Genomic DNA, 21484 nt, shown 5'->3' on the forward strand with positions numbered 1-21484 from the left:
ACAACCAGTGCTGTCGCAGTACTATAGTTAGAATGAAACTATCTAATTCGTTTTGTATTAAATATTAATTGTTTGAAGACAACTTTAGGGTTTAAGGTTGAAATTTGTCTAAAATAAATTTGAACCTAAGGATCCATGCTACTCTTCTTGTCACAGAGGTTTCGCTACAGCAGTTTTAAAAGCATCTGGAAAAGCACCGTTGTTTACAGAACACAACCAAAAACCCCTTTAAGGAGTGAATTAGGAACACCTTATTTGTTTATAACAGTTGTAAGCTCTTGATAAAAGATAACAGAGCAGGAATCATCACTGATGTGGATGTAATCACTCTCCCAGATGCAGGCTAAACCAAGGTAATAGTCGACCTTCAGTGTTAGGGCAGTTAAGCATCAAACTTGAGTCCATGGTGTCTGCCCCTTGTGCCACTACCAGCCCCCAATGGATAGAGCTACCCCTACAACGTTAACACATCTACCTAAGGTAAGGCTATATGATGGCACAGAGAGTTGGTCAGATTACCTGCAGCAATGTGATATAGTTGTGGCAGGGTTTGGGGACCAAGCAAATGCAACACAGTTAACAGTGGCACTAGAAGTTTGCATAGAGATACTGAAGTGAGCAACAAGTGCTGCACAGTGAAATGACTGGTGTTGGAGGAAGGGGGACACTGCACTGGTTGGTATAGTGTAGTGGGCAACACTTACGCCTTCTACACCATAGACTGGGGTTCGATCTACACCTGGGTAAGCGCCCTGCACTATACCAATAAGAGTCCTTGGCGAGACTCCTAACACTACCTTTGCCTACCTGTGCAAAATAATTAAAATTGTAAGTCGCTCGGGATAAAAGCATCTGCCAAATGCCGCAAATGTAAGCATAATTGTAAATGCATCAATCAATGCCACAAACCTAATCTGGTGGGGAAATGGAAGCCAGCCAGGAAGACTGTCTGCTGCCTTGGACTTTGGGTTGGTAGTGGTAGGAAACAGCTTACTGCCCTCATTGACCTCATCGGAAGCTAGGTCCACACGGCTGTATGTAGAAGTGCTCCCTCACACTGAGGACGGCACACCTGGCAACTAAGAAGTGATGACTGTCCAAAGTAAGCCCATCACTGGCGACCGAAGCGACATGAAAGGAAGGAGGTGGCTCCCGCTCATAGTGGGGTGCCTAAGCTGGTGCCTATACTGTATATGCCTGTATACTCAATTTGAACAGTGTAGGTGGAAGCCCAATGTTAGCTGCTTCTTTAAGCATGATGAATGGGGCCTACATTAAGGTTTTGACCAGTGTTTGTAAGTAGGCCATCAGAGAAATGACAAGCTGATGCATCATCAATTGACTCTTTTAACTTATTAGTAACTGCCCTGTTGCCACATTTGGTGGTGCACAGAGTAGGTAGAAGAATGTTTTTGGTAACTTTATGCTTTATTGATGGTAGCTGTCTCACAGGAGTGGCCAGAAGGGTGGTCATAAGTCATGCTAGCGGTGCACTGGACACCCCTGACCACCTCTTGGCCAAGTTCCTGATTTAGATGGGATCCTTGCCACCTTTGAACAGCTAAATACTCACAAGTTTCTGTAACAGAAGAAGTGGTGGGCTCGCTGAGGCTTTTGAAGGTAAAGGGTGTACTTTAATTCCTGCATAACAGAAGTGTCTGTTTTGCACGTGAGCACAAAGTCATCTGCCAAAGTCATCTTTTTTTTTTTTTTAAGTACTACATCAAACTTTATTTTCAAAACTATGAGAACAGTTTTCCACGATACAGGCCCTTTAAAAATGTTTGCTACCCTTGTCTGACTGGTCTAGAATGTCATTAAATAAAATACAAAGACAGATGTTTAATATACGTTTTAATATTTCAAAAGGACATATGAATTTTGCTAAATTAATTTGATTTGAACACTAGATGCTGAAAGAATAGGTACATCCTGGCCTCTAGTAACATTGACAGGAACATGAGAATGGCCTTTGGAGAAGTGATAGTGATTTACCTTGAAGGGGACCCTTCTTTTGACTCAGTTTTGCACTTAAAAGCACATTTCACACCGCGTTATATTGATTTCTCACACCTTTTCCAGGCCAACCAACTGACATTTCACGTTCTACATGAAATCATGACCTCATCCCAGCAAGTTGCAAACACGCATTTGCAAAGAGTACACCATTAATACCACACGATACAGCACTTAATGCAGAGTAGAAAATACCTCATTTATATGCAAGTCAGCCTCACATGGCAGTCGTAACATAACTATTCATGAAAAGAAAAAAAAAAAAATCAAACCAGTAAACCACAGCAAATTCCCTATTCAGGACAGGATCTAAACCATTTCAGGCTAAGATCCAAATCATCCACAGACTGTTTTATTACAAAACACTCAATAACCGTTATAGCATCTGTACAGGGAGAGCTGAAGATTATTCTTCATTAATTTAACACGTTAATAACTTTAAACTTGGTTATTATGTACTAGCCTTTTATTCAACTACAGTTAGTTTTTTCATATTTGTTAATGATCTACTGATTAATTGGCCGATGAGCCACCGTTTCTAGCATCATCATGTACATAATGTTGTAAATAAATGTAGGATCGCTCTTGACCTGAGTGTCTTTTCACAGATTAACAGAGAATGACAGAAAACAGTGAAATAATCCCTAGAACGCACAGCTGCCAAATTCAAATGCTGCTTCTTCCATTAAACTGCGATTTTAAAAGATGGTTATTTGACTTCCTTGTTAATAGCAAACAGAGCAGCGGTGAAATGTAACGGCATCCTCCTGAGACAACATAAGACTAATTTTGCACTGATCTAAACCAAAAACCTTTTTAAGCCAGACATATTCCAGAGCATATTCATACTGGACATTTATGACACAGAAACTAGGAGGTCCACCAGTAACATGATCGACTATGAAGCTGAACATTGATTGTGAGTGATGTACAGGAAAAACCGATCAAAGCAAATAAATAAAAACCCAAATAAGTCTTTAGGGAAACCCTGGAGGGAATGAGGACTGTCTGAAATCCCCCCCAGATGTTCCCTTTCACGTTGAAGCAGAGCAGCTGGCAGGCTGGGGAGAGAGCCAGGAGACGTGCACTGCAACTGTGCTGATGGGTTTGTCCTGTTTCCACAGAAGGCAGCGTAAGACAAGATGGCAGCCAAGAAGCCTTAAGCCTTAAGCCTTAAGAAGTTATGCTTCACTTAGTACCTTTCTGGCAAATTCTGGCAGGATGAATGCAGCTCGGTGGATTTCAGGGTTGTAATATTTTAGGTGCATGCTCTCAATATCGTCCCTTGATAATTCTTGTACTGGTTCACGGAAATTTGTTTGTGAGTTTTTGCTGCAGAGCATGAAGCCTGTCTGACCACTTGGGTAGGTGGGTATGGTGCAATAAGCATAGTCAACGACAGGGAAGAGGGTCTTACAGAAGGTGCGCATTTCTTTGATCAGCTCTAGATGCAGCCACTGGCACTCTCCTTGACAACAAAGAATTCCACCCTCACGAAGAGCTGTTTTCATAAGTTGATAGTAGGACTCTTTGACTAAGCTTTCTGCTGGACCAACAGGGTCTGAGGAGTCTGTTATGATGACATCAAATGCATCCTGATTCTGTTTCATGAACTCAAAGCCATCTCCGACATTCAGAGTCAGCTTTGGGCTGAAGAAACCTTTTGCCATTCCAGGGAGGTACTTCTTTGACACATTAATGACATCCTCATCAATCTCACACTGAACTACAGACTCGACCATCGGATGCCTCACAACCTCCCTCAGTACACCGCCATCTCCTCCTCCAATAATCAGAACCTTCTTGGGGCAGGGGTGGCAGCACAGTGGTAGATTGGCAATCATTTCTTGGTATGAAAACTCATCTCGTTCCGTACACTGGATTACTCCATCCAACACCAGGACGTTCCCATAAGTCTTACTCTTAAACACCATAACATCCTGAAATTTGGATTTTTTATGGTACAGAACCTCCTCCACCTGAAGACTCATTGCTTGGCCAGGCCATAACGTGCACGTCTCGGTGAACCAGCCGTCTTTAATATTGTCCATTGTGAATGAACGGGGGAGAAAAGGGAATCACGGCCGCGTCTCTTGAGCGCTTCTTGAAAGAAAAATTTCAATTTCTCCAAAATTGACCATATACTTTTTGGCCACTTCAACATAATAGCAATGCACTCAAAAACAGGGAATGCATCTAATTCATTTTCCCTGAATACAGGTACTAAGGCGATATAGCGACTAATATCAAAGCCAAGATTGCACAAAGTAGAGGAGCTTTCTGGAGCAGGAGAAGAGAGAGATGCAATTGGCATGGTGATGCCCGCAGAAGCAGAAGAGGTAGCTACAGGAGATTTATATATTTACCAGTGTTTGTTTTTGTAGCCTTTATTTAAAAAAAGAAAGATTGTTCAGGGAAAGTTCTGAAATAGCTATTATATCAATATTTTTTGCACAGTAACCAGCCAGTCTGAGGACAGGTGTATATAAAGCATGTTATGTCTGTGTCATGCTGCCCAGGTATGTACACATGCAAAGCAATCCCATCATGCAAATTGCTGTGGATAAAAGTGTGTTAAATACATTCATGCAGAAGCTTTCAAGAGTCATGATTCATGAGCAGTAAGGGTTTTTCCACATTTGAGATCTTGCTGGTGGACTTCGTACCACATGATGTAAATTTGATGAGGCAGGAATCTGTGAACTAGGATCATTTCACGGTAATAGCAAGGGTCATAAGGGTCCAGCGCTTTCGAGGGAATGTGTAGGCCGGCTGTCCGAACGCCCATGTGGGAAGAAGGTTTCAGCCCAGCTTTCTCCAGACACATTCCCATGTAAACATCATCTATTGGCAGAATAATGATGGAGTGAGACATATTGTAGATTGTCTTGGCAGTAAAACGTGAAAGCAGGAAGCCTCCTCCACCACAATAGGGAGGATACCTATCAGATTCCTGAACTTGGACCGGGACATAATATTTGCTGGCCACATTCCTGATTGGGCCAACATACTGGATTAGGTGGCCAACAAATAAGTGTTTGTTGGCACCATCATCACCCAACCCTTGGAGATACACCACCATGTTATCTGTGTTGGCGAAAATGTCATCATCCCCGTTGAGCAGGAAGTGGGCGTTGGGGCAAAATTTCTCCATCCATTCCAAGAAAAGGATCTGCTTGAGTGTGAGGTTGAAGAAGGAATCATGAAAGTCCCACTGCAGAATGTCCTTGTGTTCAAGGTTCTCTGCTTCCAGGAGTTTGTTCAGCCTCTGCTTCTCAAAGCTCTGTCCAGCAGTCCCGGATATAAACACGGTACGAATCCAGACGCCATTCTGCAGCCTCTCAGCAGCCCATGTTTTCCTCAACACCTCCCGTCTGTCGTAATTAGGTGGAGAACTCTTGATGACCAACAAAAGAAACACGTCTGAAGACTTCTCGGGACCCCCACACTTGTCAGGAACATTGAGCAACATTGGGAAATGCCGACAATGGCGGTAATACAGGAAGTCTTGGATGTGTTGGGGCAAGGAGGAAAATCCACTGATATTGGAAGCAGATGAGTTCTGTTCACATTTGGGAGGTAAACTTGGAAAAACTTGAGGCGTCCCAGCTTCGCTTTCCAGATTCCATTCATATTCTGATAGTGCAATCTCCTCTTGATTCATGTTCTGGACATATGTTCTCACCAGTAGGATCAAGCACAAAGTGCCAGTAATAATTAAAGCTTTCGCCTTCAGCTTCCACCTCCTCATCTGGATTTCTACATGGAAGAGTAGACAGTTGGCAAATTAGACTTACTTTAATCATATAAACATCAGCTTAGCCCCCAAAGCAATCAGGTAGAGGAAAATACGAATTAAAATGTAACGCTTTTTAATGTAACACACATTTACAACTAAGACCCCCAAAGTAAACATTCACAGACTTCTATGTTCCCCACATACATTCAGTACAACACTTTAGATGTCATGTAAATAAAATGAAAAACAGCCTCATAGCATTATCCCTCCTCCACCTAACTTTACAGCTGGAACAATGAAGTAAACGCTTAATAATACCACTCACAGCTGATTGTGAAATATCTTGGAAGGAAGAAATTTCATGACCTGACTTGTTGCAACAGTGGCATCCAATTACAGAACCACACTTGAATTCAGTGAACTCTTTAGAATGACCCATTCTTTCACTAATTTGTAAAGTGTAATCTGAAAGCCTGAAGTAAGAGGTGCCTTTCAACACAAAGGCAACAAATTATTATAAACTAGGATATTGGGATGGACTGTCCTGTTCACAGCAAGCATTCTGCCCATAAGAGCTGCTGTTCCTACAGCTAACACTCATATCAAGTCTCCCTGTACCGAGCAGGTAGTTTCATCTCTCTGCCTCTAGATGTCACTGTCTCACACTGTGGCATCACTGATTCTGCAAATAATGACCAGCTCATACATAAAACTACATAAAATGTAGTTGTGGATCAATTTGTTTCAGCATGTCTTTCAAGGCTCAGATCGCCCTCTCTGCTGCACCATTTGATTAAGGGTAAAGGGGCTAGACATCAGGTGTGTGAAGCCAAATGTGTCCCCGGACAGAAACAAACAGATAAACTGTGTTCTGCTGTCACTCACAAGCTTAAAAGGAATGCCCCATCTTGCAAACATGCTTTTGAGTCTAGCTGTGACCTGCTGGGCAGCCATGCCATGCCTGTAAACACAGAGTGATAATTCACAACCACTAGGTACTTCCTCCCATCATACTCACACAGGTCAGGGGCAATTCTCTGCCAAGGGTCATTTGGAAGGGATCAGTGGCTTCATCCTCTGAGCTGGCTTAAGACCTTACCCTTCTTGTAATGTTGTGGCCTCCATACAGATATTCAATCTGTTCTTCTCCATTTGGTCAGACACTGGTGACCATCATGAATTCACTGCAGAACCTCGTCCTTGTTGGGATGCTGGAATCACTAACCCGGCTTGATGTAACACAGTACCTTAACATTCTAAGAGGCTGACCCTTGCTGAATAGTAGATTATCTTGTGAATAACACAGTTGGGCCAGCTATTCCTGATGTGTGCAAGTATGTTCTGAATTGCAGTTGCCCTCCTAAAGCTTTCCAATCTTTCTGAAGATGCTGGTCTGCAGAGAGTTTGTGACCACTTGCACAAATGCAGCAAATTCTTCTGTATCAGATATGTTATATACCCTGCAGGAGATTTTGTCATCAAGGTGACCATGACCACTAGTTGTTTGCCTGGTACATGCACTGCCACCACAAGCCATGAGCCTCATTCATAGCTGCTGGCATCTGGGTGGTACTTGGTCAAGATCATAAGAATTTAACAAAGGCACTAGTGGCTTGTGATCAGTTTCTAGAATGAAGCTTTCCATGCCTCTCAGAATAAAGCTTTTCATGCAGATGTCATAGAATGACAACCTTGGTGCTGAAACAGGTATAGACATCACCCATTTAAATGCTTTTTAGGGTTTGGCATAGTTCAGCAATGTTGGCAGGGCTTGGCACTTTTGTGATAACCTCGACTTTGTTAACATCTAGATAAAGTTCATCCTTGCAAATGGTGTGGCCAAAGACATGACAGACAAACCAGAATCACACAATACACAATCAACACGATCAAACAGTTCAAACAAAGACCAGTAACCACAGAGGGGAAAACATAGGGCTTAAATACATGACGGTAAACGAGGGACAGGCTGGAAACAGGTGGAGACAGTCAGGGGCAGAGTAGCCAAAACAAGTTACCAGAGGAAACCACTAGGAAAACCTACTAGGAAACCAAAACGAAGATGCACCAGGACAGGACTGGGAGGGTCCAATCATGACACATGGGAAATGTGTTTCAAGGCAGTCTACTGCTCACAACCCTCCACCGGGAAATAAAAAAAAGATCTCACCTGAGATATTCATAAATATTTGTTGTGGGGTTTTTTTCATACTCATTGAAAAAGTTGAGAAGCTGAATAGAAAGCAACATTTACCCAAGTGATGTCAAAGAGGAGATCAGAGACCACGTTTGTCGGTAAAGGAATGTGCAAAAGATTTGATACAGAGTCAAACTTTCCTATTGAGGTTTTTAAAAAGTTGCATCACGAAAGTAACTGAGGTCCATATCATGGACTAACAAGTTTTGCAAGTTTCAGTAATTTTGTAAGCACTAGATAAAAACACTCTCCAGTCCAATCCATAAATGGAAATTTAGCTTTAAAAAACAGCATACAGTTCTGAATTTGTTGGTTTTGTGATGTTACCAAAAGCCATTCACAACTCATTTATATATCCACCTTTTCAGCCTACAGCAGTTTAGACCTGCCTTTTCAGGCTTTTTTGCTTTTTGCATGAGACATAACTCAGGGCAGACGACTGAAATAGAGCTCAGTTATATACTTTTGTCTTAAAGGCACAGTAACGAATACAGCCTGTTTAATTTTAAAGCATAAAGTGAGGTTGGACAATACTGATGTATAAAAGATTTTTGACCCATGAAATCACTCAAACACGTTCCAAGACATGAAAAGTGAGCAAAAAGTTGATTGTGCACATTGTAATTTCTTTCATCAATAACTTTTAAGCAATGAGTGTAAAAAGGCCAATTTGTGTGTATTGACGATATATTCCAGCTTTGGTTTTGTCTGAGAAAGAAGCAGAATGTGAATTCTGTGGACTTTCATGGTGTTTTTTGGGTATGTAAATGTTGAAGATCTCTCAAAGGGAGACTCAAATTTCTCTGGTAACTCTACATTTACACTATACTAGAATCTACTTACTGGAGATAGACTGCAACATCTTCATGAACAGCTGATTTCTCCTGAGAGCAAATCCAGATAAAAGGACATTAAACTTTGCTTGAAAATGAATTATGATGTCATTTTTGTTTTCTGTTTTGTACACTCTTATGTCAAAGTTTGGTCAAATGATTCATTTTGTTAATTATATCAAAAATAAATCATTAAAAAGCAAATGAAAATATTGAGTATGCCATGTATTTCCAAAATCCCTCCATAATTCAGATGTTTCAGATGTAAACAGAATCATTCACAAATAGCCATTTTATTTAGTGTCCAAAACTATGAGTGAACTTACATGTGTTGTCTGAGTGTTTGTATGGAATGTTAATGATTGTAGTAGAGTAGTGGAAATAATAATAGTAAAAGTATTTTATAATAATTATAATAGTGTAGAATCAGATCACATTAAGTTTTCTGGGTGGACTATTTTGCCTCACAGCCCGCTGCATGCATCAAATGTTTATGTGTGTTGTGGTCATGGGGACCCCTGCACTGTAAAAAATGGCTTGTCAGATCACTTTACTTCATATGGTAACAAGTAAATTAACTAGTTTTATTCAAACTAAATAAATAATTTGAACAATTCTTGAAATCAAAGCATTTTTAGTTGAATAAATCTAGTTCAATTACTTGTTACTACAGGAAGTACATTTTTTTAGGTCGATCTGACGAGCCATTTTTAGTGTGTGGTGTAGAGTGCGGCTCCGACCACCACAGTAAAGAAATCTGAGTCTCTACAATCAACCATTTCACACCAAACCACTCTGAATAACCTCAAAGATGAAATTACGGAGAAATTTTGGAAAATGTGTAAAATTACCTTTTGCCCCAAACCTGCTGAACTGCACAGGAGAATGATCTTCAGAGGAATGTCCTGTCATCACACATTCATGTGTGCGTGAGAACAATGTGTTCACTTTCACACCCACACACACACACTGGGCCCTCCCCTGACAGAGACGGAGAGAAAGGGTAATGTGGTGAGTCAATTTGAATAGGAACTGAATCCAGGGCTTCTTTTTGGTGGATCAGATTAAACTCAGCAACCCACCAATTGAACGCAAGACTCACTGCTATGGTTAGAACAAAAACTAAATTGGAACTTTATATGCCTGATATTAGATATGCATTTAATCATTAGACAAGCAAAAAAAGACAGTAACACTTTACAGTACTGTTTCTTAGTTAATAAGTAACTAATCAGGAACTAAGCAGGAACGAATGAGTAATTCTGCATTAATGCTTAAGTAAGTAGTCTTAACTACCAAGGACTACTAATTAACTACTCAGTAGGTAATACTGAACTAATGATTATGGTAGTTCACTATTAACTACCCTACCCTAACTACTATTATCAATCAGACTCGAGTGAGTGACACGCACACAGGGGAGGGACGAGGCGAGAAACAGCAGTCAGAGAAGAAAGTGAGTCAGACGGAAGTTTTTTCACATGACGTGATCTAAAAAAGAGAAACTGACAATAATTGTTGTTGAAATGTGACTGAACTGGACTTTATTTGATCTGATATTCAGTTGTTTATTGTATGTTGTTTATTGTATACTGATATTCCTGATAGGCCCTTTCAGTAAACAGTATATGGCACCAGGTTATTATGCACAACCTTTGCTTGAGGACATTTTCTTTTACAGGACCCTATTAAATTTTAATATCTCTGCTCTAGAGCTTAAACAAATTAACAAATACAAAAATGAACAAAAACAGGGACACCTCTGGAAAGGATACGATTTCATTTTTATGACTATCATAAATGTATAGTGTACTGAATGGAAACATTCAGTTGCCACCTGCAATCCACAGCTCGTTTTGAGTGGGTGGAGGCAGCCTAGGATGCCCCACAAGCCCTCTGCCAGACTCAAGGGCAATGACAAAGAAGATGTACTGCCATGAGAACCTTCTATTCCACCTTCTGCTCAGGGAACATGCCCAACAACGAGTGCCACAATGTGCTATGGGCATACTCCACCCAGAGCAGGTGCATGGTCTAGAATCCATATAGAATCTGAACACAAGGCCTGCAGGCCAAGTCAGCCCCATGGCAAGATTTTATTCGGCCTGCAAAATTATTTTAATTTTAAAATTAGCCCCTTTGGGCAGTCATAGGCTGGAGGTTAGGGAACCAGCCCTGTGACTGAAAGGTCGCTGGTTCGATCCCCTGAGCTGACAGTGCATGACTGAAGTGTCCTCAAGCAAGGCACCGAACCCCCAACTGCTCTGTGAGGGTCCATGGAGGTCCTCACCACTGAAGAACTGGGTAAAAGGGGGTAACAAAGTATCAGAGAAACAGATGGACTACAGTCAGTAACTGTAGAACTACAAAGTGCAGCTATACAGCAAGTGGAACTGATGAAATGGACAATGAGCGTAGAAACAAACTTACCATCCAGAACCACCAGAGAACCTACACGAGTCTTCTGAGCTTATAATGTTGATTTATATGAACGTTGATTTCGTCAACTCTGGAAGTGAAATCAAGCCTCTGGATTGTAGCAACTAAGTAAAGATGTCTGGGGAAAATTGACCTTGTGTACAGAGTAAAACACAAATAGTTTCTTTTTGGAGACTATTGCCCAAATAAAATGCTGAAAGGAGGAAACAAATGAAAGACAAGGGATTTCTTAAGCCTTATCCTTAAGGGATACTGGCTTAAAATTGAGAGAGGATACAGCACAGAGTATGCTGAGAGAAAATATTCTCAATATTTGTTGTTTTCCTTTATATGTTATTTTCTTAAGGATCTTAACCATGCTTACTGTAGAGTTTTAGCACATGGCCTTTTGTTGTAGAAAAGTAATACTTGTCCCCCGTTCTTTGCAGAAATCAAATCATCAAATCAAATTTATTTATATAGCGCTTTTTACAACTGATGTTGTCACAAAGTAGCTTTACAAAAATGGGAATCACAGCACAGAGAATCAGACAAAACACTGAACATAATATACAGAATATACAGAACCCCCGTGAGCGCTGAGGCAAGGAAAAACTCCCTCAGAGCTGGAGGAGGAAGAAACCTCGGGAGGACCAAGACTCACATCTAAAGGGGGGACCATCCTACCACTGGTCAGACAACTTATAAGTTAAACATTGAAAAGTCAATTTTACATCCACGCAGTTCTAATATATTCAGGTGTGTATAATCAACAGTGGAAACAATTAGAGTTCATATAGATTTGGATGTGATCTGTAGTGGAGAAGCTGCGTTCCAGAAACTTCCATCAGTCTGGTCAATCAGGGGGACAGGGGGATGAGGCGGAAGGGGATAACACTCTAACCCCTACTTACCCCTCCTCAAACTCCCTTCCTTCCTCCCTCCTCCCCACAGTTTTCAATGTCTATTAGGTCCTTCCAAAATATTTTTGTTGGACTGGACTGCTGACCAGACTGGACTAGCCTGGACTGGTGACCTGACTGGTGGCCAGACTGGATTAGTGACACACTGATGAACAAGCTTTGCCCATACATGATTATCTGCATGCACATGACCAGACTCCTGATACTGCTGATTGAATGTTGATCATCCATACTGTACCCATACTCTATCAACACCAAAGCTCCAGTCTCCTGATGAAATTCTAACAATGTACATGAGAAAGGTTTGAGGAAGAGACCTGAGAGTAAACTTAAGAAGCCTTTACCAATATTACCAAACAGTCCGCTATCATAGTTCTGAAAGACCAGGACCGAGTCTGATTCTGTGGGTGAGCCAAGCTCAAAATGGCTAGACACATGTGTCACAAATCGCCCTTGATTACCACGGCAGCTCTGGGTTGATATGAAAAATAAAATCAATGTGGTTGAAGAACAGGGTTCACCTGGCCTGACAGAGATTCAAACACGTTCTTGTGATCCATCCAGACCAGGAACTGATGTTCAGCCCTTCCAACCAGTGTCTCAGTTCCTCTAACGCTGACTTTACTGCTAGGAGCTCCCTATCCCTAAAGCTGGAATTGGAGTCAGGCAGTGGGAATAGAAGGTGTAAGGGGTAAAGCTTACTGTCAGAACTGGAATGTTGGGAAAATATAACTTCCATGCCCACATCAGAGGTGTCCAATTCAACAACAATGAGGTGCCTGGGGTTGCGCAGCGGCAGGACTGGTCCTGAAGTCAGGCAATGTTGAAGCCTCTCAAAAGCTTTCTGAGCTTCAGGCATCTGCTGACACTGCTGTCCATTTGATCAAAAAGCATCACTAAATGAGGCCATGAAGTCTTCCATTCATTCCCCTGTCAGACCATTGAGCCTGGTAACCGCCAAACCCAGACTCGCCCATCGAATTTCCAGACGGAGAAGTTTGATTGGTCACTCCAGAGAACACGTCTCCACTGCTCTAGAGTCCAGTGGCGGCGCTTTACACCACTGCATTCGAGGCTTTGCAAGCAAACCAGATGATAAAATTCACCTTGGCAAGATTGAGGACTGTGTAAAAAATGCAAAAGACTGGATGTTGAGTAACTTTCTCCTACTTAACTCGGATAAAACAGAGGTCCTGCTTCTTGGTCCAAAAACCGCTAGAAACAAACTGTTTAACATTTAGTTTTTAAAATTTAGAATTTACTAAAATACTCTTGAGCTTTCTATTTATTTATTTATTTATATGTTTATATTGTAACTCCTCACCATCCCATGTGTGATATAAACCAGTACATCATGTGCAAAACTCCATGTGAAGTTCAGGCAAAATGTCCTTACAATGTAAATATCTTTGCTTTATTTATTTATAATTTTTTTTGTTATTTTTTTGTGATGGAACATTTTTTATGTTTAGTTTTAATATATATTGTCTATATAGTAACAAGTAACAAACTGCAAAAACCCTTGTTAAATACAAAGTTAATTACTTGCTAGTTCATTCTCTTCTTGTTACACTGTAACACTGTAACACACTCTAACATCTTAAAGAACCATCTTTAAAAGTGTAGGCTGCTTACATTTCCCACATAAGCAAGTGAGGAAATAAGATCTGTCTCTGTGGCTGATGTTTGTTTATGAAAATGAAGTCATTACCACCTTTTATGAATAGTTCCTGTTCCAGCGTTAAATTAAGTATCAGGCTTCTAGACACATATTTGATAAGGATCTACTCTGTAGTCATAAGGTTCATGCTGTCTGTTCCTATGTGCCTATATAATCAGTGTCAGATGATGAGCGAGACTTACTTAAGTTTAAATAATTTTGTTGCGCACATTTCTACACCACCCCCTTACATTTTTTAAAGGTTAACTAGCTCTCACAGTTAAATTTTCCTGGTTATTGTAATTGTCTCTGTTGCCCTACTGAAAGAAATTATACAAACCATTAAAAGATTGTGCTGGTTCCTGCTGGTGTTAGGTTGATATCACAATTTAATGGTTTAACAGGTGTTCTGATTCCAGATGCATTTGAAGATTGCCTAATGGGATCTAAAGGTGTCCTACAGGAATGGTCTCTAATGGTCTTTTCTCACAGGGTGGCAAGTGTCCTGGCTTTCCTGAGGCCAGGCCTTAGTGACTCCCTGAGTGTTTTCCCATATAATTCTTTTCAAATGAACCGAACTGAGTTCTCTTGACGTGAACCTGACAGGGAACCAACTGACCTCAGTTTTTTGTGTGTTTACAATGTCAGTGAACTATGAAAAGGACTTTCTTTCTGGTCCTTTAAGATCTCAGACCACTTCTTGTTCAGACCACAACTCCATTAAAACTCAGACCCCTTTCACACCACTCACACTGTGCACAGTGCTCACAAAGTGGGCAGCATTCTCTGATGAATGACTCACAGGTGGTGAGAGGTACTACCAGTCCCAGCTGCTGCGCTGCTATGACTGGCCTGAAAAGATTGGCCGAAGTGCATCGCGCAAAATTGGAAAAATGGTCCTGCGTGTCGGTTCTGTTTTTGCACCTGTCAGTTCTGGCTGTGCACGTCACTGAGCTCCACCCAGGGAACATCCATGTTTGCAATTAAATTGTGTAAAATCATGTGAAAGCAGCTTAAAACTCGTGCCCAGCATGAGCCTTTAACACAGTAAAATCACACAGGCTCTCACATCTTATCGCTTTAATATGTCAGGGCTGCTGTCTTGACACAGATCCCAGACTTTATCTCTAGTAAAACTTTAAAAATGTTCTTTGGCCGTCTGTGTTTACCTGTCGAGGTGTTGAAGATGTGTGTACACTGAACTTCAAGGTCTTCACTGTAAAACAAAGCTAAAGCAGACTGGCGCCGCTTTGTTTTCATAATGCACAAATTAATGGAACTCAAAACAAACTATAAATGAACCAAACTGAGACCACCTCCTGCACAAGCAAATAATGCAACAATTCAAGAATAACATTTCTAATAACATTAAAAGGATTTAGAAAACCTAGAGAAATTTCTGTATGTAAGGGACGAGACCAAAACCAGTATCTGCTGGCCGTGATCTTTGGGCCCTCAGGCAGCACTGCATTAAAAACAGACATGATTCTGTAGTGGAAATCACTGCACAGGCTCAGAAACACTTCTGAAACCACTGTCTGTGAAAACAGCTGATCACTGCATCCACAAATGCAAGTTAAAACTCTAAAACACAAAAACGAAACCGAATATGAACAGGATCCAGAAATTCTGCCACCTTCTCTGGGCCTGAGCTCATTAAAAATGAAATGAGAGGAAGTGGAAAAGTGTCCTGTGGTCTGACGAATCAACATCTGAAACTGCTTTTGTGACATTTTCCCTTAAGAACATGGTTTACGTAATTTGCACATCATTGCATTCTATTTTTATTTACATTCTCCACAAGTTTTTTGGAAATGGGGTTGTACTATACATATCAGGGCTGTATGATAAATTGCATTTTCATTGTTATCACAATAAGACTACTCACCAATAAAATGCTTCAAATGTTATTATTCTTACTGTGAGTGTTGTACATGAAATGAAAACTAATGCCTACTGTTATAACAAACATATCACCATAAGGATCTAAATATTTATTAATTAGTATTTGTTTTTGTAGACTTTATAGAAAAACCTATTTAAGGAATACTGAATGTTTGTCAGCCTTACCACACACACAAAACTGGGCTAGCACGTCTGAAGTAGCTATAACATCATTATTTTGCACAATAACCCACCAGTCAGTATTTTCCTCATAATGTAACACTTCTCTTATCAGCACTGAGATATTTAACACCTTTATTGAACAGACTTTATTGTCCATTTTGTGTAATCCATGTACATACACATGTATACCTTCATTATACTGTACGTTGCTGTGGATAAATGTGTGCATTAAGTAAATTCATGCAAAACCTTTCAAGAGTCTTGTGTTAAAGAGAAATTAATGACTTTCCACATTTCAGATCTTGCCGGTGGACTTCATGCCACATGATGTAAATTTCATGAGGCAGGAATCTGTGGACTAGAATAATTTCACGGTAATAGCAAGGGTCATAAGGGTCCAGCACTTTGGAGTGAACATCTAGGCCAAGAGGCCAAACGCCAATGTGGGATGAAGGTTTCAGCCCAGCTTTCTCCAGACACATTCCCATGTAAACATCATCTATGGGCAGAATAGTGATGGATTGAGACATATTGTAGATTGTCTTGGCAGTAAAACGTGAAAGCAGGAATCCACCTCCGCTGCAATAGGGAGGAAATATTTCTGATTTATACACTTGGACCGGGACATAATATTTGCTGGCCATGTCTCGGATCGGTCCATTATTCTGCATCATGTAGCCCATAAACAGGTGTTTGTTGTCACTATCTCTATCCAACCCTTGGAGATACACCACCATGTTATCTGTGTTGGCAAAAATGTCATCATCCCCGTTGAGCAGGAAGTGGGCGTTGGGGCAAAATTTCTCCATCCATTCCAAGAAAAGGATCTGCTTGAGTGTGAGGTTGAGGAAGGAATCATGAAAGTCCCACTGCAGAATGTCCTTGTGTTCAAGGTTCTCTGCTTCCAGGAGTTTGTTCAGCCTCTGCTTCTCAAAGCTCTGTCCAGCAGTCCCGGATATAAACACGGTACGAATCCAGATGCCGTTCTGCAGCCTCTCAGCAGCCCATGTTTTCCGCAGCACCTCCCGTCTGTCGTAATTGGGTGGAGAACTCTTGATGACCAACAAAAGAAACACATCTGAGGACTTCTCGGGACCCCCACACTTGTCAGGAGCATTTAGCAACATTGGGAAATGGCGACAATGGCGGTAATACAGGAAGTCTTGAATGCGTTGGGGCAAGGAGGAAAATCCACTGATATTGGAAGCAGATGAGCTCTGTTCACATTTGGGAGGTAAACTTGGAAAAACTTGAGGCGTCCCAGCTTCGCTTTCCAGATTCCATTCATCTTCTAAGAGGGGTGCAGGCTCCACTTGGTTCTTGTTCTGGACTTTTATTTTCATCAATATGAGCAAGCACAAAGTGCCAGTAAAGAATACAGCTACCATCTCCCACTTCCACCTCCTCACCCGGATCCCTGCACAGAAGAGTAGACAGTTAGCAAGTTCAGTTGTCTAAAAAAGTAAAATGACACAGATTCTGCAATCATATAAACATCAACTTCTGTGAAAGACTGCACAATCAAATAGTGCAACAATTCAAGAAAAACGTTTCTCAATATAAAAGTATAACTAATAACTTTTGCTTTTGATTATCTACAGTACATAAAATTAAAAGATACAGCGAATCTGGCGAAATCTCTGTATGAAAGTGACAAGGCCAAAAAAAAAAAAAAGTATTAGCTGGCCGTGATCTTTGGGCCCTCAGGCTGCACTGGATTAAAAACAGACATGCAATATAGTCACGTCAGCATGTCCTGGGTCTTCCCAGGGGTCTCCTCCCAGGTGGACCTGCCTGTGACACCTCCCAAGGGAGGCATCCAGGAGGCATCCTAATAAGATGCCCGAACCACCTCAACTGGCTCCTCTTGACATGGAGAAGCAGCAGCTCTACTCCGAGTCCCTCCCGGATGACCAAACTTCTCACCCTATCTCTAAGGGAGAGTCCAGCCACCCTGCGGAGGAAACTCATTTCGGCCGCTTGTATTCGCGATCTCGTTCTTTCGATCATTACCCAAAGCTCATGACCATAGGTGAGGGTGGGAACGTAGACCGACCAGTAAATTGAGAGCCTTGCCTTATGGCTCAGCTCTTTCTTTACCACAACAGACCGGTAAAGAGCCTGCATCACTGCTGACCCAGCACCAATCCGCCTGTCAAACTCCCGCTCCCTTGTACCATCACTCGTGAACAAGACCCGGAGATACTTAAACTCCTCCACTTGATGCAAGAGCTCATCCCCGACCCAGAGAGGGCTCTCCACCCTTTTCCGCCTGAGAACCATGGCCTCGGATTTGGAGGTACTGATCCTCATCCCGGCTGCTTCATACTCGGCTGCAAACCGATCCAGTGAAAGCTGAAGTTCACGGCCTGATGTCCCCAATAGGACCACATCATCTGCAAACAGCAGCGATGTGACCCTGAGGTCACCAAACCGGACACCCTCCATCCCCTGACTGCGCGTAGAAATTCTATCCTTAAAAATTATGAATAGAATCGGTGACAAAGGGCAGCCCTGACGGAGTCCAACTCTCACTGGGAACGAGTCTGACTTACTGCCGGCCATGCGAACCAAACTCCTGCTTTGTTTGTACAGGGCCTGAATGGCTCGTAGCCATATTGGTCTTGTCGGACCACAGGATGTGGTTCCAGTAACCCAAATTCTTAGACTTATTATCTTCAGCAAACTATTTGCAGGCTTTCTTATATGTCAGCTTCAGAAGAGGTTCCCTTCTGGAATGACAGCCATGCAGACCGAGTTAAAGCATTGTTCTGTGTCTGGTCTGAGCACTGACAGGCTGACCTCCCACTTCTTCAACCTCTGCAGCAATGCTGGCAGCACTCATTCGTCTGTTTTTTGAAGCCAACCGCTGGACATGACACTGAACACATGGGCTCAACTTCTTTGGTTGACCCTGGCGAGGCCTGTTCCAAGTGGAACCTTTTCCTGGAAAACCACTGCTTGACCTTGACCACATGACTATAGCTCAGTTTCAGGGTGTTAGCAGTCTTATAGCCTAGGCCGTCTTTGTGGAGAACAACAATTCTGTTTCTCACATCCTCAGAGTTCTTTGCCACAAGGTGCCATGATGAATATCCAGGGGCCCGTATGAATTGTACCAAAAAACGCCAAATTTAACAGCTCTGCTCCCCGTTCACACCTGGAAATTTGAAACTCTAACAATTCACAGGACACCAGGGAGGGATGGTGACACAACAATGCACAATCTGGACATGTTCACTGTGAGGTGGACTCACTTGTGCTGCCAGCTATTTAGACATTAATGTCTGTGTGTTGTTCTTTTCAGAGGTCAGTAAATCTGCACTGCTGTACAAGCTGCACACTGACCACTTTAACTTATATCCAAGGTTCATTTCTATAGTGTTGTCCCCTGAAATGATAGAATAAAATATTTGCAGAAATGTGAGGGGTGCACTCACTTTTGTGAGCTTCTGTATGTGCATGTTTGTTTTTGGCTAGTGGTTTGAGCACAGCAGAGTTCTGTGCATGTGAAATTGTAAAATGCTAGTTTAATTTTGCTGAAGTGCACTCAGGTCATTTGGGAATTGTATGATTTTAGGCATAGCCTCTTAGCTGCATGCTATGAGACATTTCTGATCTTTTCAGTGAGAAACAGCACTGTCGATATAGACAACAGATTGATCCAAATGTAGTTTGTGAAATGAAAAGTATTTATAACATCTGATTTTTTAATAATTAATAATAATAATTTGTGAAAGGTCTTACAACATAAATTCAAAGTAAAACAGAACATCAGATTTTAATGAAAACAGAATTGTGAATCTACTCACTGCAGATCCACCGCAGTATCTTCATCATCAACTGATGTCACCTGAAAGCAAATTCAGATGGAACATTACTCTTAGATTGTAAAATGTGTAAATATAGTTTTTATCTATCTCTGTATCTCTGTAATCTCTGTATTGTACAGTCTTATGCACCGTTTGTCAAATTACACTTACTTGTCAAAAATAAATCCTATATCAAACTAAAGGTGGTACTTGCCAAATATTTCCAAAATTCTTCCATTCGCTCAGTGTATCAAATGGTTCTGACGTCTTTACAGTGGTGGTGATGGGAACCAGGGGTCTCCATTACAACAACACAGATACAGACACTTTATTTACCATCCAGAACCACCAGAGAACCTACACGAGTCTTCTGAGTTTATATGGAATGTTGATGATGGAAAATAATGGACAATCTGGAATAATAAGTTTTCTTTGGGGACTATTTTGCCTCACAGCGCCTTGCATGTATCCCTCCACCCCTCTGAACCTCTCTGATTACATCTCACACACTGAATTATGGGAGAATTTTGGAAACTGTATGTTGCTCCTTTAAAACATAACTTTACTTTTTTCCCCCCTCAAACTTGCTAAACTCTGCAGGAGGATGATCATTGTAATCTTGAGTAGAGCATTTTATACACACTAGGCCCACCCCTGAGAGAGAGAGAGAGAGAGAGAGAGAGAGGGAGGGAGAATGTGGTGACTTACTGGAGATCGAACCCAGGCATCCTTATATGGGAGGCTGGTTTAAACTTAGTGAAGCACCAATTAAATAATGAAGGACTTAATTATCATATAACACCTAATATAAACTAATAGTCTATAGTAAACAAATACAGGACGTCCAGAGACAAATTTGAAGCCCAGACTCTGGAGATACTGGGCCGACATCTTATCAGTGAGTCGCTTGATTGTAACAAAAAAGGATGTCAGGGGAAAAATACTGTGACTTTTGTCTACAGATGAAAAACCAAATGATTTCTTTCTTAAACCTTTCTCCCAACTAAAATGCTGAAGAGAGAAAAACAATGGGATTACCTGACTGGCTCCAAATGGACAGCACCTTTTATTTGAGAAGGAGGATGGAGATTTGAACATGTGCACACAAGAGAGGCTTGAGAAACAGACTTGAGAGTCTCGACCAACATTACTGGCCAGTCTTCTGCAGGACAGAGCTCTGAAACACCAGGACTGAGCACGAGTCTATGGGTGAGCTTGGCTTAAGAAGGGTAGACACGCCACAAACATGGAGTAGACGCACATATTCCACACTCCCTCACATTTTATAACAAGTCAACCTTTTCTAGCCCAACTTTCCTCATTCTAACCACATTAATCTAACAGTTAATCTCTGCAGTTGAACCTCTGCTGGAAAATGGCTTCGAAACTCAACAGAAAAAGCAAAAGACCCCGTAAGCGCATACTAGAGGGACCGGCCTTGTCAACTGTATTCAGACCTGGGTTCTCAACCCTCGAGACAAAGCAGGACACAATCCACTGTAGTTTTTAGTACTGCTTGTTCTGATGCTGCACTGTGTTGTTCCTTGGAGGAACGTAGTTTCACTCCACTGATTTTCTAAATATTTAATTTAAACCGTAATGTTGATGGAACGTAAAAAGCAGAACTTGGAAGTGGGTAAGTGCAGCACCTGGACAGTCTGTGGTGGCACATAAAAATAGAATTGGATGAGCAAGAAATCTGACAGACCACCCTAGGAGCCACAACATTTAATGCCCAGTGTCTCAGTGTTTGCTGATGTCCTAGTATAGGCTAAAAAATGTGGCATTACTTTACTCCATCACGCCTACTTAGATCACA

At 41.5% G+C, this 21484-nt stretch overlaps 3 protein-coding genes across 3 annotated transcripts; all 3 read right to left on the minus strand.

Annotated features, from left to right (window-relative positions):
- Positions 1–1841: 1841 nt before the first annotated feature.
- Positions 1842–4154, minus strand: LOC108414830 (spermidine synthase-like). Its single transcript, XM_037535714.1, has one exon. It carries the CDS (start codon positions 4065–4067, stop codon positions 3198–3200), a length of 870 nt encoding a protein of 289 aa, XP_037391611.1. The 5' UTR covers positions 4068–4154; the 3' UTR covers positions 1842–3197.
- Positions 4155–4173: 19 nt separating this feature from the next.
- On the minus strand, positions 4174–9755 carry LOC108414829 (N-acetyllactosaminide beta-1,3-N-acetylglucosaminyltransferase 3-like). Its single transcript, XM_017687731.2, has 3 exons — positions 9637–9755; positions 8796–8836; positions 4174–5775 (listed from the first exon to the last, which is right to left on the minus strand). Exons 2-3 carry the CDS (start codon positions 8818–8820, stop codon positions 4622–4624), a joined length of 1179 nt encoding a protein of 392 aa, XP_017543220.1. The 5' UTR covers positions 8821–8836; positions 9637–9755; the 3' UTR covers positions 4174–4621.
- A 6213-nt stretch (positions 9756–15968) lies between these two features.
- Positions 15969–19753, minus strand: LOC108414831 (N-acetyllactosaminide beta-1,3-N-acetylglucosaminyltransferase 3-like). Its single transcript, XM_037535944.1, has 2 exons — positions 19666–19753; positions 15969–17270 (listed from the first exon to the last, which is right to left on the minus strand). Exons 1-2 carry the CDS (start codon positions 19691–19693, stop codon positions 16120–16122), a joined length of 1179 nt encoding a protein of 392 aa, XP_037391841.1. The 5' UTR covers positions 19694–19753; the 3' UTR covers positions 15969–16119.
- Between the last annotated feature and the right edge of the window lie 1731 nt (positions 19754–21484).

Source organism: Pygocentrus nattereri, chromosome 28, assembly GCF_015220715.1.
Source record: "Pygocentrus nattereri isolate fPygNat1 chromosome 28, fPygNat1.pri, whole genome shotgun sequence".
In the NCBI taxonomy this organism is placed as follows: domain Eukaryota; kingdom Metazoa; phylum Chordata; class Actinopteri; order Characiformes; family Serrasalmidae; genus Pygocentrus; species Pygocentrus nattereri.